Source organism: Dasypus novemcinctus, chromosome 24 (genome assembly GCF_030445035.2).
Source record: "Dasypus novemcinctus isolate mDasNov1 chromosome 24, mDasNov1.1.hap2, whole genome shotgun sequence".
NCBI classification, from domain to species: domain Eukaryota; kingdom Metazoa; phylum Chordata; class Mammalia; order Cingulata; family Dasypodidae; genus Dasypus; species Dasypus novemcinctus.
In genome coordinates, this window is record NC_080696.1 from 48,570,875 (window position 1) to 48,588,229 (window position 17,355).

At 49.0% G+C, this 17,355-nt stretch overlaps 1 protein-coding gene across 1 annotated transcript; it reads right to left on the reverse strand.

Moving 5' to 3' along the window:
• Positions 1-10,312: 10,312 nt before the first annotated feature.
• On the reverse strand, positions 10,313-16,434 carry KCNS1 (potassium voltage-gated channel modifier subfamily S member 1). Its single transcript, XM_004469832.2, has 3 exons — positions 16,359-16,434; positions 14,918-15,927; positions 10,313-13,280 (listed from the first exon to the last, which is right to left on the reverse strand). The coding sequence occupies exons 1-3, from the start codon at positions 16,432-16,434 to the stop codon at positions 12,810-12,812; spliced, it is 1,557 nt and encodes a 518-aa protein (XP_004469889.1). The 3' UTR covers positions 10,313-12,809.
• Between the last annotated feature and the right edge of the window lie 921 nt (positions 16,435-17,355).

Below are 17,355 nucleotides of genomic sequence, written 5' to 3' on the forward strand. Positions count from 1 at the left end.
TCCTCATTCAATTGAGGAAAACGAGGCTAGAGAGGTGAAGTCTGTTCTCAAGGTCACACAGCTAGAATATGGCAGAGACGGGGTTCAAATCCAGGTGTTCTGATTCTTTCCCCAGTGCCCTTTCTAGCATACCATGTTGCCTCTAAAAGATTGCAGCTCCTTATTTACTGGGAAATTGGTCCTGCCAAACCATCCCTAAATCCATCCTTTCTTAAGTACTCCTCTTGTTGTTTTTTTAAAAATCAGGATTATATTGATTATCTTTGGGAATCATGTCCTTGTCTATGTTTGGAAAAAAATCTCTTCCACCAGCTTGCACTCAAACCAACTTGGGAAAAAAGCTTAAATGCTGTTTCTGATGTACAACTTTAAAATGTGAAGTTTGTAGCTTTAACTTTTTGTAACAAAAACTAGTAACACTGGCTTAAGTGCTGACTTGAAAAGCTATTTTGTAAGGTTTGGATGTATATAATCTATTGAGGTCAGCAGTTTGTATATGTATGAGACTTAGCTTCCTTTGTTACCTTTTTTTTTTTAAAGTTGAGATAATTCCTGTGTGCCTCTATGTTAGAATTGTTGTTGTCCATCCTTCTTCTTTCTCGAACCTTGTCAACATTATTTTCAATAAAATGCCCTTTGGAACACAGACTATTGCTTTTTTAAAAACTGAAATTCTCCATGACACTGACTCTAGGGTGTGTTTGTTATAGGATCCAAAGGGGGCAGGGCAGGTAGAGAGGGAAGGGAGTAAACTTTGGTTGAGCACTTACTGTGTACCAGGTATGAGCTAGTTGCCAAAGATAGAAAGATGAGCTAGACACAGTTTCTTGCAGACCAGTCTGGGGGCATCAGCCAAGCATGGAAGTATATCGCAACATCACAAAGACTATGGTAGGAAGAAGTACAGGGCCTGCAGACACAGAGAAATAACCGATTCTGCTGGGATCTCCAAGGAAGCTTCTCTGGAGAAGGTGAATAACATCTTGAAACTTGAAAAATGAGGAAGAGTTGGCCAGGTGGCTAAAGGGTGGGAAGTGAGAGAGGGCCTCCTGGACAGAGGGACCCGCCTGTACAAAAAGTCTGACATTAAGAGTCTGGATATAGGATTAAGTCCTCCATCCCCATCTGTTGTTGCTTGAAGCCAGGCCAGGCACAGCCCAGGATTCAGAGGGGTGCAGTGGAGTCCTGCCCTTGGGTGGGCCACCTTTATCAAAGAATAATTCCTCAGCCTGCCCTTGGGTTCTTTTAGTCTTAGAAGTTTACTCCACAGCAGGGAGGGAGCAGAGTTAAATCAGAAAGTGTAGGTCTCTAGTCAATTGGCTATGCAGTATTTAATGTAATAGTTCCACATTCTGTCTGCAGATCTGTCGTGCTATTCTGCAAGCTCTTCTGGGAGCGGGATAGATGAGTGTGTTTCTTGTGGCCTAATTTACTTGCTTTCCTGAAATACTGTACCTTCCTGACTGTTGCCTGGGTTGCTGACAGATATTCTCAGATGATCAGACAGAGAACCTATCTCCAGAAGCAGGGAAGGAGGGAGGAAGTAAATTCGCATTTACTAAGCACTTATAATATGCCAGGCACAATACAGAGCCTTTTAAATTATCTCATTTTATTCTCACAAAGACTTAGATATATAGTAGTATACCCTTTCTATAGATATGCGAGTCTCTTATCTTTCTATAGATATGAGAGTGCAGTACTGCCCACTAGGAGATGTTTTGGAAATGTGTGGGAGTGTTTTTAGATGTGACAACGACAATCAAGGGCTGTCTCATCATTTATTGGGTACAGGCAGGGGTGCTAGATGTCCAGCAAGACATTCTGGGATAGTCCTGCACAAAAAGAAATGGTCCTGCATCTTGCACAATATTCAAGTGACCCCCTGGAAATGTTATTTATAAATATGATACTAAACTAAGCTTCATTTACATCTAAACACAAAGTACTCTGTGCAAGGTTTTACTATATCTGTAATTTTCCAGGAATGAGCTATGTAGAAACCACACGTTTCTTGCAGTTTATTTTGTTTGGGGCTTTACCAAGAGTTGTTCTCTGTTTCAGAAAGTCACGTCATCAATGTCAGCAATGCTTGCGATATTTGAGTCCCTAGTGCAGTGTTTTAACACCAAGATTGGTTTGGATTTGTCATATTCACAGTCGTCTAATAAAATAAATCATGAATGATAATTTATCAAATAAAATAATAAATGATAATTTCAGAAGACAACGAAGTACTGTAAAGAACATAAAACAGGGTACTGGGATTGAAAACAATGCATGTGCATGTGTGCATAGGGGAGGTAATCACATAGAGAGATCTAGGAAGGCCTTCAAAGAGACCCTTTGAAAAAGAGATCTGACAGGAAGGGCCAGCCAGGTAGAAGACCTGGGAGACATGCATTCCAGGCTGAGGGAACAGCAAGAACAAAGGCCCTGGGGCAGAAACAAAAGTTTGACTTGTAAGGATGGACGATGGCCACTATGGCTGTAACAGAGTGTACAAGGGAGAGAGTAAGTGGCAGTGAGGTCAGACAGGTGGGGGAAGGCAAGATCGTGCAGGGCCTTGTGGGCCATAGGCAGGTGCTTCTGCTGTTGCAGATGCTCAGCTCCCTAGCTGCCATTCCCCTGCAGCGCTATTGTCATAGACACTTGTTGGTTTTATCTAACTGGGATTCTTTTCTTCTCATTTTAATGAGAGCACCCTACTTTTCCTTTGGGGGAATGACCCCTCTGCTGTCTGTGTCCTGGTGGTACTGTCTGATGGTCCTTACAATCTCTTCCTCCAGCCAATAGGTGGGCATGTGGCTCAACTCAGCCCAGTTAGACTCAATCTTGGGGAATTTTTAGCTCAAGAGAGTGATGAAAGTTAGAGCCAGCTGACACTAAGGCATTTTGATTGCAGTGCCCTAAAAAGGTGATTCATAATTCAAAACTACCTAGATTTCTGTGGTGCTGTGGCAGTTTGATATTATGAATTCCAAAAATAGATATTGGATTATGTTTATAAACTGGTCTATTCCTCAGGGCATATTAGATTATATTGGATTCAGAGGTTTAGCAGTTTGATATGGTTATGAAGTCCAAAAATAGATATTGGATTATGTTTGTAATCTGGTCTGTACCATGGCATGATTAAGTTATGATTAGGGCTTTGATTGGGCCACATCATTAGGATGCTGAGTCCCCACCCCTTGGTGGATGGGGATTCACAGATAAAAGGCATGGCAAAGGACAGAATTGGGCATTTTTGATGTTGGCGTTTTGATGTTGGAGTTTGATGCTGAAGCCTTAAGCTGGAGCCCCGGGAAGTAATCTCACAGAGGAAAGAGAAGAACCCTGAGCCCAGGAAGAAGCAAGCCCTGGGAAGGAAGAAACCTTGAATCCAGAGAGAAGCAAGACCCTGAAGGGAGGACCCCAGGAAGCCTGAACCGTCACAGCTGGCAGCAGCCGTCTTGCTCCAACATGTGAAAATAAATTTTGGTGAGGGAGATAACTTATGCCTTATGGCCTGATATCTGTAAGCTCCTACTCCAAATAAATACCCTTTATAAAAACTAACCAATTTCTGATATTTTGCATCAGTACCCCTTTAGCTAATACAAGAGGTTTCACTTCTACTTGATCAACTAATGACTGAGGCTTTGGTTGGGCCACGTCAGCAGGACATTGAGTCTGCACCCCGTTAGTGAGCAGGGACTTACAGAAACCACACTGCAGAGAAGGGAGTTTGGAGTTTTGAGCTGAAGAAGTAAACACACAGAGAAGCAGATACAGCAGACGCCTGGGAAGAGAGACAAGCTGTTCACCTGATAGTTTGCAGCTGCAGAGACCAAAGCCCTAAGCAACTGCACCCAGAGAGAAATTAGCCCCTGGAGAGAGATGAGACTTATTCCAATCTACAGCTGATATTGGAAGAAGCTGGGGCCACAAAGCCTTCAGCGGAAGAGGGAGGCCAAGCACTTGCAGATGTCAGCAGCCATCTTGCTCCAACATGTGGCAACAAACATTGGTGAGGGAGGTAACTTATGCTTTATGGCTTGGTAACTGCAAGCATCTACCCCAAATAAACACCCTTTATAAAACCCAACAGATTTCTGGTACTTTACTTCAGCACCCATTTGGCTAACTAATACAGTTGCCCTCATTTTTCTCAAAGTCTGGTTGTTTGATTTTTCTTTGATCCTATCTAGTATGTATCCTGTGCAGTCATTTTTTGCTTTAAGTTCGCCAGAGTTGGATTCTGTTGTTTGCAACCAAAGACTGATATAATAACTGGAACTAGAGTATAATTGTAGGCAACATATCCTCCAGGTTATACGGTACATTGAAAATGATTGGCAACAATGGCAGCGGAGGAATACTGATATGGGATGTTATTGACAAGATATATATGGTTGACAGGGAGTTATACAGGGCATATGCCCAGAGTATATGGTAATGTATATATATACTCATAGTGGAAACAATTAAAAACAACAGCTGGGGGGGTACTGGGCTCCTGGCTGGGGGGTCACTGTTGTGGGCCCTGGGAGAGCAGCGGCAATCCTCCAGGTGCGACGGCAAGAACCAGGAAGGAAGGAGGGCCCAACAGTGGGCTCTTGATACTAATGGCTACACTTTTGAGCCTATACACCTGCAATAAGAACAAGGCCTAGAGTAGCATTGTGCCTGGGGGTTTCCTCCTGACAGCCTTCATGTTACTCAAATGTGGCCACTCTCACAGCCAAACTCAGCGTGTAGATGTGATGCATTCCCCCCAGCGTGGGACACGATACCCGGGGATGAGCCTCCCTGGCACCGAGGGATCACTACCACATACCAGCTGAAGAAGCAACTAGAAAATGACCTTGAATTAAAGATTCAATGCGGAACAGCAGAATATACCTGTCTACATATAATAACATGACTTCGGGAAGCGGTTTGACCTAATGTAAGGGGGAAATGGAAAGGAGAAATGAGATTATAAGGCTGTGAGTCTCTAAAAAAGAGTCTGGAGGTTGTCACAAGGAATACCCCTATGTACAACTGAACAGAGTCTAAGAGACAGATAAGGTAGAAACAACCCCAGGTATTGGTTCTTTTGAGTCTGCGTGATGGAATTGGACTCAGAGGGGATCTCTTTTCACAAGACTTGTATGCTACTTTATTGGAATTGTAGTTGGTGCTGGGTTTGAGATATGTGTAGGGGATTTGAATCTCTGGACTGATAATATGACACCCAGGCCCAGAGCCTCAACAGACTTCAGCTCCTACACTTTGATTTATTGGACTTACTCCACTCAGCTAACATGGAGTTGAAGAAGGTCAACCACCACAACATGGAGCCTAGAGTGTCTACAACTAGAAGCGGGAGGAGCGCATCCAGTACCCATGTGCAATCTAAGCCCTCACTTGACATAGGTGTGCAATGGACACAACCAATCCAATGTCCACAGAGAAAATGTGGAATGGGTGTGGGAACGGTAGCCATGGGGGCTGCTGGGTGTGGGGAACGGGAGGAAGAGATGAGATGTGGAGGCATTTTCGGGACATGGAGTTGTCCTGGATAGTGCTTCACGGACAATTACGGGACACTGTAGATCCCCCCAGGGCCCACTGGATGGAACGTGAGAGAGTCTGGGCTATGATGTGGACCATTGACTATGGGGTGCAGTGATGCTCAGAGATGAACTTTACCGGGTGCGATGGATGTGTCATGATGATGGGAGAGAGTGTTGCTGTGGGGGGAGTGGGGGGCGGGGGCGGTGGGGTTGAATGGGACCTCATATTTTTTTTAATGTAAATTAAAAAATAAATAAATAAATAATTAAAAAAAAAAATGATTGGGCTGTGACATGGCAAAGCACAGTGTGGTTACCAACTGGGCTCTGGCCGGTGAATCTAGCAGACCATGGTACATAATGATAAAGAGCTATTTCCTGAATTACTTAGTATCTTTTAACTACTGAGGATGTGGCTCTCAGAGAAGGCTGTTCTGTCATAGTGCAATTTAATGAAGGCAAGAAATTCCCAGGCTATAGAATAGAACATTTTATGTCTTAATGTGTAATGTAAAGGGAGGGTCAACAAAGCAAACACAAATATAAAAATTTTCATTTTCAAGTACAGAATGAAATGTAGAGCATTTCTATGGCCATGATGAAGTAATGTCATACGATCTTTGGGAGAGAGGGCTGAGATCTCCAAAACCTAAGTTTGCAATTGATTATACAGGTTGCTGCATTAAAAGCCCTGCTGCACTTTTATAAGATTAGGCATTGATAGAGAGTGTGGTAATGATGAATAGAATGGCCATATGAGCAGATGTGGGAGAATTCCACTGCCCTCTACAACACTGGTGCAAACACCCCCTCTTCCTCACAGAAGAAAGCTCACAACTTCCTGCTTGCCCAACCCTCAAGGCTGCTTAGCTAGAAACTAGAGATTAGTTTTATTTAGAGAGTGAGAAGTAGACTCTTAGTAAGACAGAACCTTGGACCCACACAGAATCTCAGAAACTAATTGATACCATTAGAAATTTGCGGGAATATTATGGGAATGGATTTTTGTGGCGCTTGATCAGTGAAAAAGAAATGTAATTTTGGGCCAGGCTGATCTTACTGATATGGATGAGTTCACCAGGATTCTGCATTCTTTGTGCTATCTCCCAGAGCAGGCTGGATCCTAACAATTTGACTGGTTGGCCAATGCAAACTTGGATCAAATACTGGCCCACATGAAATGAAACTTCAAGGCCTCAAATTCCCTCAGTGTCATTAAAAGAAGGATTTCAAAGATTTCAGAAGACAGGGATGCTGAGTTGGGTCTGTCTTGTGCCTCCTGCCTACACGTGCCCCTAACTGTGGCTCCCACTGAACCAAGAACCCTCTCTTTACCCTTGCTTTGAGGAATGTCTAGATCAATGGTATTGGGTGGAAGGGCTGTGATTGAAATGGTCCTCCGATCTCAGAGGAGAAGGAGAATGAAGAGGTATGGGAGCCCGGGTTGGCATCTAACCCTTAGAAATGGAGTAAGAATGGTCAAACTAATACTCAGCAGGGCAAGCATGAGGCGAGATCTCTCAGGGCCATAAAAATGTTACGTCAAGGGCAACTCGCTAAAGTTTTACTTGTATTGTATAATGAACAAAACAAGCAAACCAAAGCAAAACAAAAACTGAAAACAATCTCTATCCCTGGCAAAAATGAAGTCCTGACTGTAGCCACTGTGGTGGTTGTCATAGAACATTACCTGATTCCTAGGCCTGAGTTAGTTTGATGACACAAAGGCCTTTGTTGTTGTTGTTATTATAAATATATATATATATACATATATTTTTTAAATTTCTCTCCCCTTCCCCCTGCCCCAGTTGTCTGTTCTCTGTGTCTATTTGCTGTGTGTTCTTCTTTTGTCTGCTTCTGTTGTTGTCAGCAGCACGGGAAGCTGTGTTTCTTTTTGTTGCGTCATCTTGTGGTGTCAGCTTCTGTGTGTGCGGCACCATTCCTGGGCAGGCTGAACTTTCTTTTGCACTGGGCGGTTCTCCTTACTGGGCACACACCTTGCACGTGGGCCAGCTCCACATGGGTCAAGGAGGCCCGGGGTTTGAACCGTGGACCTCCCATGTGGTAGATGGATGGTCTAACCACTGGGCCAAGTCCACTTCCCACACAAAGGCCTTTGGATGCTACTTGCCTTTGAGGAAGCCTGCTATAATAGTATACAAGTGTAGTGTGAACGTTTCTCTTACATTCTCCAAAGACACCTGTGGACATTTACCAGAGTAATTGAGTACTGGAGAAAGGGAAATACCCAAAGCTTTCAAGGAAACTTGGAGAAGACTTTGAGCTAATATCAATGTCTTGGGTCCAAGGTCCACTGTAGGTTCACTTCTCATGTGAAAAAATAGTGTTTTGACCTGAGTCTTTATCACTGGGAAGGTAGTAGGATCCCCCAGCCCTTCTATAGCTCTAGTTTCTGAGTGATATGGTTTGGAAAAGATGCCCACATGGGTTCCGTTACCCATGAGGTAAGGGCCATTATGGAAGAAGGAGCCAATAGCATTCCAGCAGAGTAAATGTTTCAAAATAGAAAATCAACTGCGGTGGCAGAGATTAGTGTCACCACTAAAGACAGCAGGGTGATGACTCCTATCAAAACATTCATTTCCCCTGTTTGGTACAAAATTAGATGAATCTTGGAAAATGACAGTGGATACTTTCAATCAGTAGTAATTAGATATGTTACCCTTACTACACTCCCTGGAGCTAATATGCAGCTATTGGTTTCACTTCTCTATTCTGAGAAACAGAACTACTGGAAGCATTTTCCTATTATCTGGAAGGGACAATAGCTTTCCTTTATTGTCCTAACTCAGGAAGCCTCATTTATCCAGCTCTGTACCACAAAGGCCTTGATTCCCTGGTCACCCCTATCAAATGGATTCACTAGTTGGATAGTAAACATGCACAGGTACCCCAGTGCATGGGGAAGACATATGTCTTTCAGAAGGTGGGTGAAAAGTGCAGCTCAGTGAATATCTAGAAGTGTCCAGCAAACTTGGTACATATAGGAATGTTCCTTTCGAAGTGAGGGACAGGTGGCTACCTTGGAACTTCTACCACCATGAAAAAAAGGTCCAGTGCTATTTGGATTGCTGGTTTTACTGCTTTCAAATCTAACCTTTGATGGTCAAGAAGGCCCAACTACAGGATATCATGTAGCTTGTGACCTAAGATGCCAATTGTATACCAGGTACTATATTATCCATCCAGACACAAAGTCAAGCTGGCCTGACAGGACTCCATCACCAAGTGTTCCACATGGGTCCATGGGACTGGGCTCAAGTAGATACTTAGGATACAAGTTGGCTGCATCAGAAGGCCATCCAAGAGTCACATATCTCCCAATTAAATCTAGTGGCCCACTTGCAAATCTATTGCTTCCTATCGGCTGACTGTGATTTTAGTACCCGAGGAAAGGACACTTCCACTAAGAGATAGAGCTGTGGGTCCACTGAATTGGAGAAAGGCTGCCACCAGGACACTTGAGCTCCTCTCATCCCTAGATGGACAAATAGAGTGTTACTTGTTGGCTAGAACTATCCAGGGGAAATTGTTACTGCGGCATACAGGTGGAAGGAAGCAGTGCAAGTAACAACCAGAGATTCCCTCAGGCATCTCCATATGCCAGCAGGATCACCAAAGGCTCAAATTCTCTAGGAATAAAGGTTTGGGTCACCCCATCAAGCAAAGGATCCCAAGTTATTGGGGTGTTTACCCAGAGGTGGGGAGAACATGGCATGGCTGGTGAAGAAGGAAAATTATAAATACCAACTGCAGCCCCATGGCCACTGCAGGAATAAGGATTTAGCAAAGGCCTGTTTCTCTCCTTGCTGTGTCTTTCTTTTCTTTTCCTTTCCTCTGGTGTCAAAGATAGGGTACACTGATGGCACTACATTTATTCCTTATTTTGTCAAATATTGGTTTGGGATCAATATTTGGAGTGGAGGAGTGAACTCAGAATTGGATTCAGTAATAGAACGGTGGTGTATCTTCCCTTTGGGGAGAGGATCAGTGTGTTTTTATAGATGAGTTAGTTTCCTTATGTTAGAGAGAAGCATTTATGAACCTGTGTGTTTGGAAAGAAGGCAGGTGTATGGGCTGGGCAGTCAAGGGTTGGAATATAGTGGACATCTATTTGTGTGTGTGTGTGTGCCTATTAACATCCCTCCCCTTTATTTTGGTGACAACCTATTCTCTATGTACTCTGGTGCAGATGTGAATCTGGGTACTTTGCCCTCTTTCTCCATCAAGGGGGAAGCATTTGACTCAAGAGGAGAAGAAGGTGAAGTGAAGATGGAGGAAGAGAGATGAGTAATGTGGAAACAAGCCAAGAAAGCCAACAAAACGCTTGGCTCCCAGAGTCTGCCAAGCACCTTGATTTTGGACTTCTGTACAAAACTGTGAAAACAGATTTCTGTGGTTTTAAGCTTGTTGTAATTTGTTATAGGAGTCAGAGGATACTAATATACCTTCCAGTACATTCATTTTTTGCAGATCAGTCAGTTTCTGTTGCTAACCCAAGAACTCTAATTGTAAGTTGTTCAGTGCTTCAATTATTTCTCCTTATAAATTACCCTTCTTGCCCCAAATCAATTCCAGGTGCATTCCTTGCTCCCACAACCTGTTCTGGCTGATCACAGAGGAAGCCTGGGCCAAATCCAAGGATGGAATAGGAGATGGTGGATTTCCCGTCACTTCACGTGTGGCACACCCTCCCCCGTCCCCCAGAAAGCAGTCAGGCAGCCAGCGCCACACAAGGTCCCTGGCCCAAGCTCTTTATTTGCATAAAGATTCTTGATACATGGGGGTGGGAGTGAGTTGTTGCTCCTCCTTCAGTATCAGACACAGCCTCCCGACCGATGCAGGCCAGCTGATTCGCATTTTCTCCACACCAGCTTTAGGAACTTGTTTGTGGGATCAGAAAATCCAGAAGCCCTCTGGCTCCTTGACGTGTCAGGGGAGACCTTAAGAAGATGCATACAGCCCTCGTCACTGACCCCAACCTGGGTACAGCTGGGTCCAGATGCTAAGGGATGAGTGTATGAGAGGGCTGGGGTGTGGGTGTGTGTGTTAAATTCATCAGAGGCTCCCTGGTTTAGCTCCAGTCCCTATTTGAACCTGAAGATTGGAATCCGTCCATGCAACATATCGAGGGCCCTGTTACCTCTTTTGGAATACTCCTCCCTGCAGCCCTCTGCCTAATTAGCTGTTATTTATCCTTATGATAGCAGGCTAAATTATTAATTGCTCAGGGAAGCCTCCTCTGATCTTCTCCAGTAATGGTCCCCATTACATTATACATGCTTGTACTTCCCTGTAGTACTTATTAGAGCTCATTATTATATATTTGATTATTTGGATGAAAGTCTGCCCCCATCCCCACTAGCCTATAAACTCCATGAGTATAGGGATACATATTTTGTCCACCACTGAATCTTTTTTTTTAAGATTTATTTTATTTCTCCTCACCCACTCATTGTTTGCACTTGCTGTGTCTGTTCCTCGTTTCCTTAGGAGGCACCTGGAACCAAACCCAGGACTTCTGATGTAGAAGGGAGGTGCTTAGCTGCTTGAGCCACCTCCGCTCCCTGAATCTCTTGAACCTAGTAAGCAGCCGATAAATCAGAGGCCAGGTAGGTAAAGTAAATCTGAGAAATGCCTAAGTGGAAGCCAGCAGTGTGTGTATGCTGGGGAAAGAGGGACACCGGGGAACTGGAAAGTGCGTGCCCCTCCCAAAGGCTTTCAAATTAAAAAATACACACACACACACACATGCAAGCACACCAAGAACACTGTTTGGCTAAACAAAACATATCTGTAGGCCACACATGGAGTCCTGGCTTATGACTCAATAGATATTTGTTGCATGAGTAAATGAAGGATCTACAAGGAAATCACTGGGAAAGCCTCAAAAACCAAGGAGGGAGAGGTGAGGCAGAGCTGTGTGAACCTCCTTTTCAGGCTCTCAAGGGCAAGGTCACTCTGGCTTTTTCTTCCTTCCCCTCAGTGCTTGGCTCACAGCAGGCTGTACGCATTGGCAGATCCATCCATCATCTACTCAATACCTGCTCGGCACCTAGGCCAGGGTCAACCAAGCGCTGTCTTCCCTTTGAAGCGCAGTGTGTTGGGACCAACAGATCCACAGGCAGGCAATGCCAGCAGTGACGAGTGCTCTAGCAAGAGTATGTGAAAAGTGCTGCTGAACGTTCCCTCCCCAGCTCTTCCAGCAAGGGGAGAGGAGGAGAGGTGAGGTCCCAGCAGGGAGGAGGCTGGAGCCAGCCAAACGGGATAGGAGTCTGCAGCACTTAGCTGGGTGGTAACTCCATGTCAGGCTGGAGGTCTGTGGGGGGCAGAAGGGAACTGCCAAGGTCAGACTGGGTGGGAGGGCTGGAGGGAGCAGCAGCCCATGCTTGGCAGCCCCTTGCCACCAATGCAGCAGGGCTGAGCTGGCTTTAAGTCAGCGTCTGCTCTGCTCCATCGGCTTTCAACTCCCTCTGGGTCAGAGGTTGAGACCGTTGTACAGAGAGGCTGAAGACTGGAGATGGGGCAGGTACTGGCCCAGGTCACGTGGCAGGTCTAGACCTCAGGCCTCAGGCACGGCCTTTATCTCAGATTTTCCTTATCTCAAACCAGCCTAAGAAGCGAGGTGGGGGAGACTACTGCTTAACAGATCTTTCACATCAGCAGAGGAGGCAGCTCCTTCCTCCTTCCCCCCCAGGGGGAGCCTTCTGGAGGCTCCTGCATCGGAATCCGGTGTCTGGTCCCTTCTCTCACTCTGAAGGAAGGTCTAACCCTCCGGGTCAGCTGGGCCTGGCTCTTGGCAGGCTGTAAGCCTGGATCCCAGCCCTGCCCTGACCATTTCGAGCTGTGTGACATTTGGTGAGTCATTACACCTCTCTGAGCCTCAGTTTCCTCATCTACAAAAGGGGGTAAGTATCCTACAGGATAAACCCTCTAATGTGCTTTGGCTAACAGACAGGCGGCGCTTGGCAATTGTTGGCATCCTTTTGCTTTCCCCCTGCAGCCCCTGCCTGCTCCACGAATGACCTGGAGCTTCTGTTCCTTAAGGCCTCCAGGCTCTCCAGCCCCCTGGAATCTCAGGTGGCCCTCTCCTGCCCTGGGCCTTTGGAGAAAGGGATCCAGCCTCTGGCCCTCCGCTCTCAGTTCAGGGTGAGTGGTCCCGAGCCAGGGCGGGCAGGAGCAGCTTAGGCAGGGGAGGCATCTCTGCTGACTCAGGTGTGGGAAGAGGGACACGGAGCCCTGGTGTTAGTACAGCTGAGAGGCTGGTGGCCCACGGGGGTCCTGGGCCTCCAGGTCTGCAGACCTTCCCTCCTGAGAGGTCTCCCGGGACGTCTCCAGGGACGCCTCCGACACGCCGTCGACGCTGCTCAGCACGTCCTCGAACTCCTGGTGGCCACTGTTGCGCACGGCCGCCTCCAGAGCCTTCTGGCGCCGATAGAAGTGGGAGAACTTGTTGAAGATGATGGTGATGGGGAGCGCAACCACCAGGATGCCCCCGAGGATGCACCCCGAGGCGGCCAGCTTGCCGGCCACCGTCACCGGCACCACGTCCCCGTAGCCCACGGTGGTCATGCTCACTGTGCCCCACCACCAGCAGGCCGGGATGGTGTCGAAGCCCACGTGCTCCTCCTTCTCAGCTGTGTAGGCCACTCCGGAGAACACGGACACGCCCACGGCCAGGTACAGCAGCAGGATGCCCACCTCACGGTAGCTGTGCTGGAAGGGGGTGGAGGAACCCAGGTCAGAGCTGGCTGGGCTTACAGACAGCGTATGGGGAAACTGAGGCCCAGAAAGCAGAAGGGACAGGCTCGAAGTCACAGAGCAAAGCAGAAGTGGTGCTAAGACACAGGTCCCCGGCACCACACTAAGCTCTTCTAACTACAGGAGGCAGCAGAACGCCTGGGGACCGGGCTCGAGGAACACGGGTCTAATTCGCCTACAGTCTGGGAAGGCTGGGAAATAAGAGCTCTGCTGACAGGTAACAGTTGTCACCAGCCGATGAACAGCTTGTGATGTTGTGCTACTGCAGAAGCAAGAGAACTGCAGCTGATCTCCACAACGCAAAGCTCTGGTTTTACGTGCTTTCGACCAGGTGATCAGGTTTCTGACAAGTACCAAATATTTCCTGTCCCTTCAGGGAAGGTAAGAGAAGGATGCACTTGCCTGGTACTTGGTGGTGCCTCCGAGGCCAAGCCCTAGGGCAGTGAGTCTCAACCAGGGGCAATTTTACCCACCCCCTAAGGGGAACATTTGACAATGTCTAGAGACGTTTTGAACTGTCACAACAGGGACAGGTGTCCTGCTGGCATCTAGACTCCCTGCACCTGCCCATCGCACTGAGATTCTGCCCAGGTCACCTTACTGGTGCCCAGTGTCCTGGCTGTCCTGCCGCACGCAGGAGGCCTCACTGAGCTAAGGGTGGGAGGGGCCTTTTAGCACCTTCTAGGCATTCTCAGCAGAGTGGCAGCAAGCTTGAGGAGAAAGGGCACTGGGTGCTGGAGTCAGGCACGGCTGACTTCTTTGGGTTCTGCCACTCACAGAGAGACCTTTCACCTCTCGGAGCCTCAGTTTCCACACCTGCAAAATAGTGACAATAATACCTGTGCCCGCTTAAACCTCTCACAGGCTGCCCTCTGACTTCAGGATAAAGTCCAAACTCACGCTCTGCCTCCCTCCCCAAACCAGTCTAATTTCACACACATCCCCAGAGTGTGAGCTCCCCAGGGCAGAGCCTGGCACAAGGAAGGTGTATACAATTGCAGCCAGGCTTTAAAAAGCGAATTCTCTGAACCTCAGGCTCTTTATCTACAGGAGCAGGTCAAATAACAGCATCTTCTTGCCGTGGCAAGAATCCTAAATATTAAATCCATAATGGATGTGAAACTGGCACAGAATTAGTGCTCAGTGTTAGCTCCCAGGCCATTGCTAGACTTAGCCTATTACAGGTGACCTATCACTATCTACGCCCTCTGAAGATGCCAGAAGAAAGGCTCTCGGGAAGAAGCCAGTTAGTATCCTACTTTGCATGTTTGCATGCTTTGCACTATTTGATATTTGACAGACAGATATATAAAAAATGTCCTTTGTCTTGCTTTTTGGTTGGTTTGAAAAAAAGAAAGGCAAGGAAAGCTCCTCTGGGAAATGGAGATAACAGTAAGCCCTTCCCTACAGGGCTGTTGGGAAGGTCAGAATGGATGTGAAAAGTACACCTGGCGTCTAGCCCCGTGCCTGACACAAAGTCTCACGCCTTAGTCCACTGGGTCTGGACACCTTGGGCTTGTAAATCCACGTGCCAACCTGCCCGATAGTCACCGCCCCTCCCAGCCCCCCAGCCCCGGCCTCGGAGGGTCTACCTTGAGCGTGGCGCCCAGCGAGCGCAGCCCGGTGGAGTGGCGCGCCAGCTTGAGCACGCGGAAGATGCGCATGAGGCGGAACACCTGCACCACCTTGCTCAGGTCGCCGAGCGCCGCCCCGGCCAGCAGCGTCAGGTAGAAGGGCAGCACGGACACGATGTCGATGAGGTTGAGCGGGTGACAGAAGAAGTTGCGCGTGCTGGGCGCCAGCAGGAGGCGCGACGACACCTCGAAGCTGAACCAGGCGATGCAGAAGTACTCGAGGCGCCGGAGCACCGGGTCGTCGCGCACGTCCTCCGCGCTGCGGCCCGCGGCCACCGCCGCCACGGCCGCCGCCGCCTCGCGGGCCTGGTACTCGGGAAGGCTGTGGATGCACATGGCGGCGATGGAGGCGAGCACCACGCCGATGGAGACGCAGCTGAAGAGCTTGCTGGGCAGCGAGTAGCCCGGGTTCTCCATGGTCAGCCAGAGGCGGCGGCGCAGGCGGCCGCAGCGCGCCGCGCCATAGCGCGCCAGCTCGCGCTGCACGTCGGAGATCTCGTCCGGGTACGGGTCCACGCTGCTCGGCGTGTCGCTGTCCTCGTCCCAAGCGCGCGGCCGCGCCACGCGCCGCTCCAGGTAGCGCGCGCGGCAGCACGCGGCCAGCGCGCCCTCGCCCAGGCCCCAGTAGTCGGCCTCCTGGCCGAAGGCGAAGACGCACAGCTCGTCCAGCACGTGCAGGCGCCCGGTGCGGTAGAAGTGCAGCAGGCCCAGGAAGAAGCCCGGGTGCCGGTCGAAGTAGAACTCCCGCGCCGCCGCGTCGTAGTCGTCGCACAGGCGGCGCGCCTGCTCCTCGGTCGCCGCGGCCTGCAGGCGGCCCAGCCGCGTGCCCGGGAAGCGCGCCAGGGCGCGCGCGCTCAGCCGCCGCCGCACGCCGCCCACGTTCACGCGCAGCGCCTCGTCGCTTCGCCGCCACGGGACCCCCGCGCCGGGCTCCGGGGACTCGCTCACCATGGCTGCGACGCGCCGGCCTGCGGACAGGGTCGGGGTGCTGAGGGCCGCGTTCCCCAGCCTCCCTCCCGGGGTTAAAATCATCGGCCCCACCCACCCGCCAGGGGTGTTGTGAAGCGCCTGGTATGCAGCAGACCTTCAATAGGTGTGTCGAGTGCCTTCTGGATGCAGGGTCAGGCCTGGGTTTGAACTGAACCCCGGAGACCTTGACGAAATAACGGACCCTTCCCACCCCCATTCCATTTTCCTCCTGGTGCTGAGATCGCCCCGGCCGGGTTAGGAGAGCGCCTGAATGGCAGCACGGCCGGGCGCCTCGTGGAGGCTCGGACATCAGGCCTCCCTTTCCCGTGTGGAATTGGAGTCTCGTGTCAGAGGTCCGCTGTGGGATCTTGAACACACTAGCACTCTGAACCTGTTTTCTCTTCTGCAAAATTGCAGTAGCAATGTTGACCACCCAGGGGTGATGGGAGGAGCAATTTGGAGCAGTGGGTGTCAAAGTGTGTTCCCTGGACTGGCAGCATTAGCATCACCTGGGAATTTGTTAGAAATGCAAATTCTCAGCCTGCCGTTTGCTGAATCAGAAATTCTGGGGGTGGGAAAAAAAAAAAAAAAGAAGAAATTCTGGGGGTGGGAGTCCAGCAGTCTGTGTTCTGGCAAGGCTGGAAGGTGATTCTGATACATGCCCAAGTCAGAGAGCCATGTAAAGCATCTGTGGAGACAGTCAGACCTGACCTTGAACCTTGGCTCTGTGGTGTGACCTGGGGCAAGTCATGCCAGCTCCTGAGCTTCTGTCAAATGGAGCTACTAATAGCCCCCCTGAAGATTCGTTTAAAAAGATTAAATGTCTTATTCCAGGCCTGGCCACAGAGGAGTTTTCTAAATTACTCACTTGTTTCACTGTCTTCCGGAGTCCAGCAAACCTGGGCTTATCTCCACTCTTGATGCACCTTGGACCTTGAGGAAGGTGCTTATTCTCCAGGTGTCAAGTTTCTCTATCTGCACACTGGAGAGCACAGCACCTACCAACCACCAAGATGGCTGGAGGAGTAGGGGTACATTCTGGAAAGTACTCGGCCTTAGTGGAGACTCAGGAAACGCTAGCTCCTTCCACTGCCCATCGTGGCTCTGCTGGAAGTGAGGGCTGGTGACTCCCCTCAGACCCTCCGTTATCCCGCCTGCGCTGCTGGTTCCCGGCGTGGATGTGGGGATTGAATGTGCATCAAGCACCTGGCCCAGCGCCTGGCAGAGGGTGGGGTGCACCTCACTTACCTGGGCTTGATGTCAGGTGGGTCTGGGTTCTGTCCTTCGCCCTGTGACCTCAGGCCAGTCTCCTCTCTGCCCTGGGCTTCAGCTTTCTTCTCTAGAGAATGGAAACGATGGTAGCTCTGGTGAAGCATTGTCGTGAGTATGTGTGCAAAGCCCCGGGAACACAGTAGGTGCGCAATAAA

What these genes read in the sequence shown, in the direction of transcription:
- KCNS1 (XM_004469832.2), bottom strand. Translation starts at nt 16,434, where the DNA reads ATGCTAATGCTGCCAGTCCAGGGAACACACTTTGACACCCACTGCTCC. An exon ending in CCTCCCATCACCCCTGGGTG is followed by an intron (nt 15,928 to 16,358) that starts GTCAACATTGCT and finishes CCCTGTCCGCAG; the next exon opens with GCCGGCGCGTCGCAGCCATG. An exon ending in CGCTGGGCGCCACGCTCAAG is followed by an intron (nt 13,281 to 14,917) that starts GTAGACCCTCCG and finishes ACCCCCTTCCAG; the next exon opens with CACAGCTACCGTGAGGTGGG.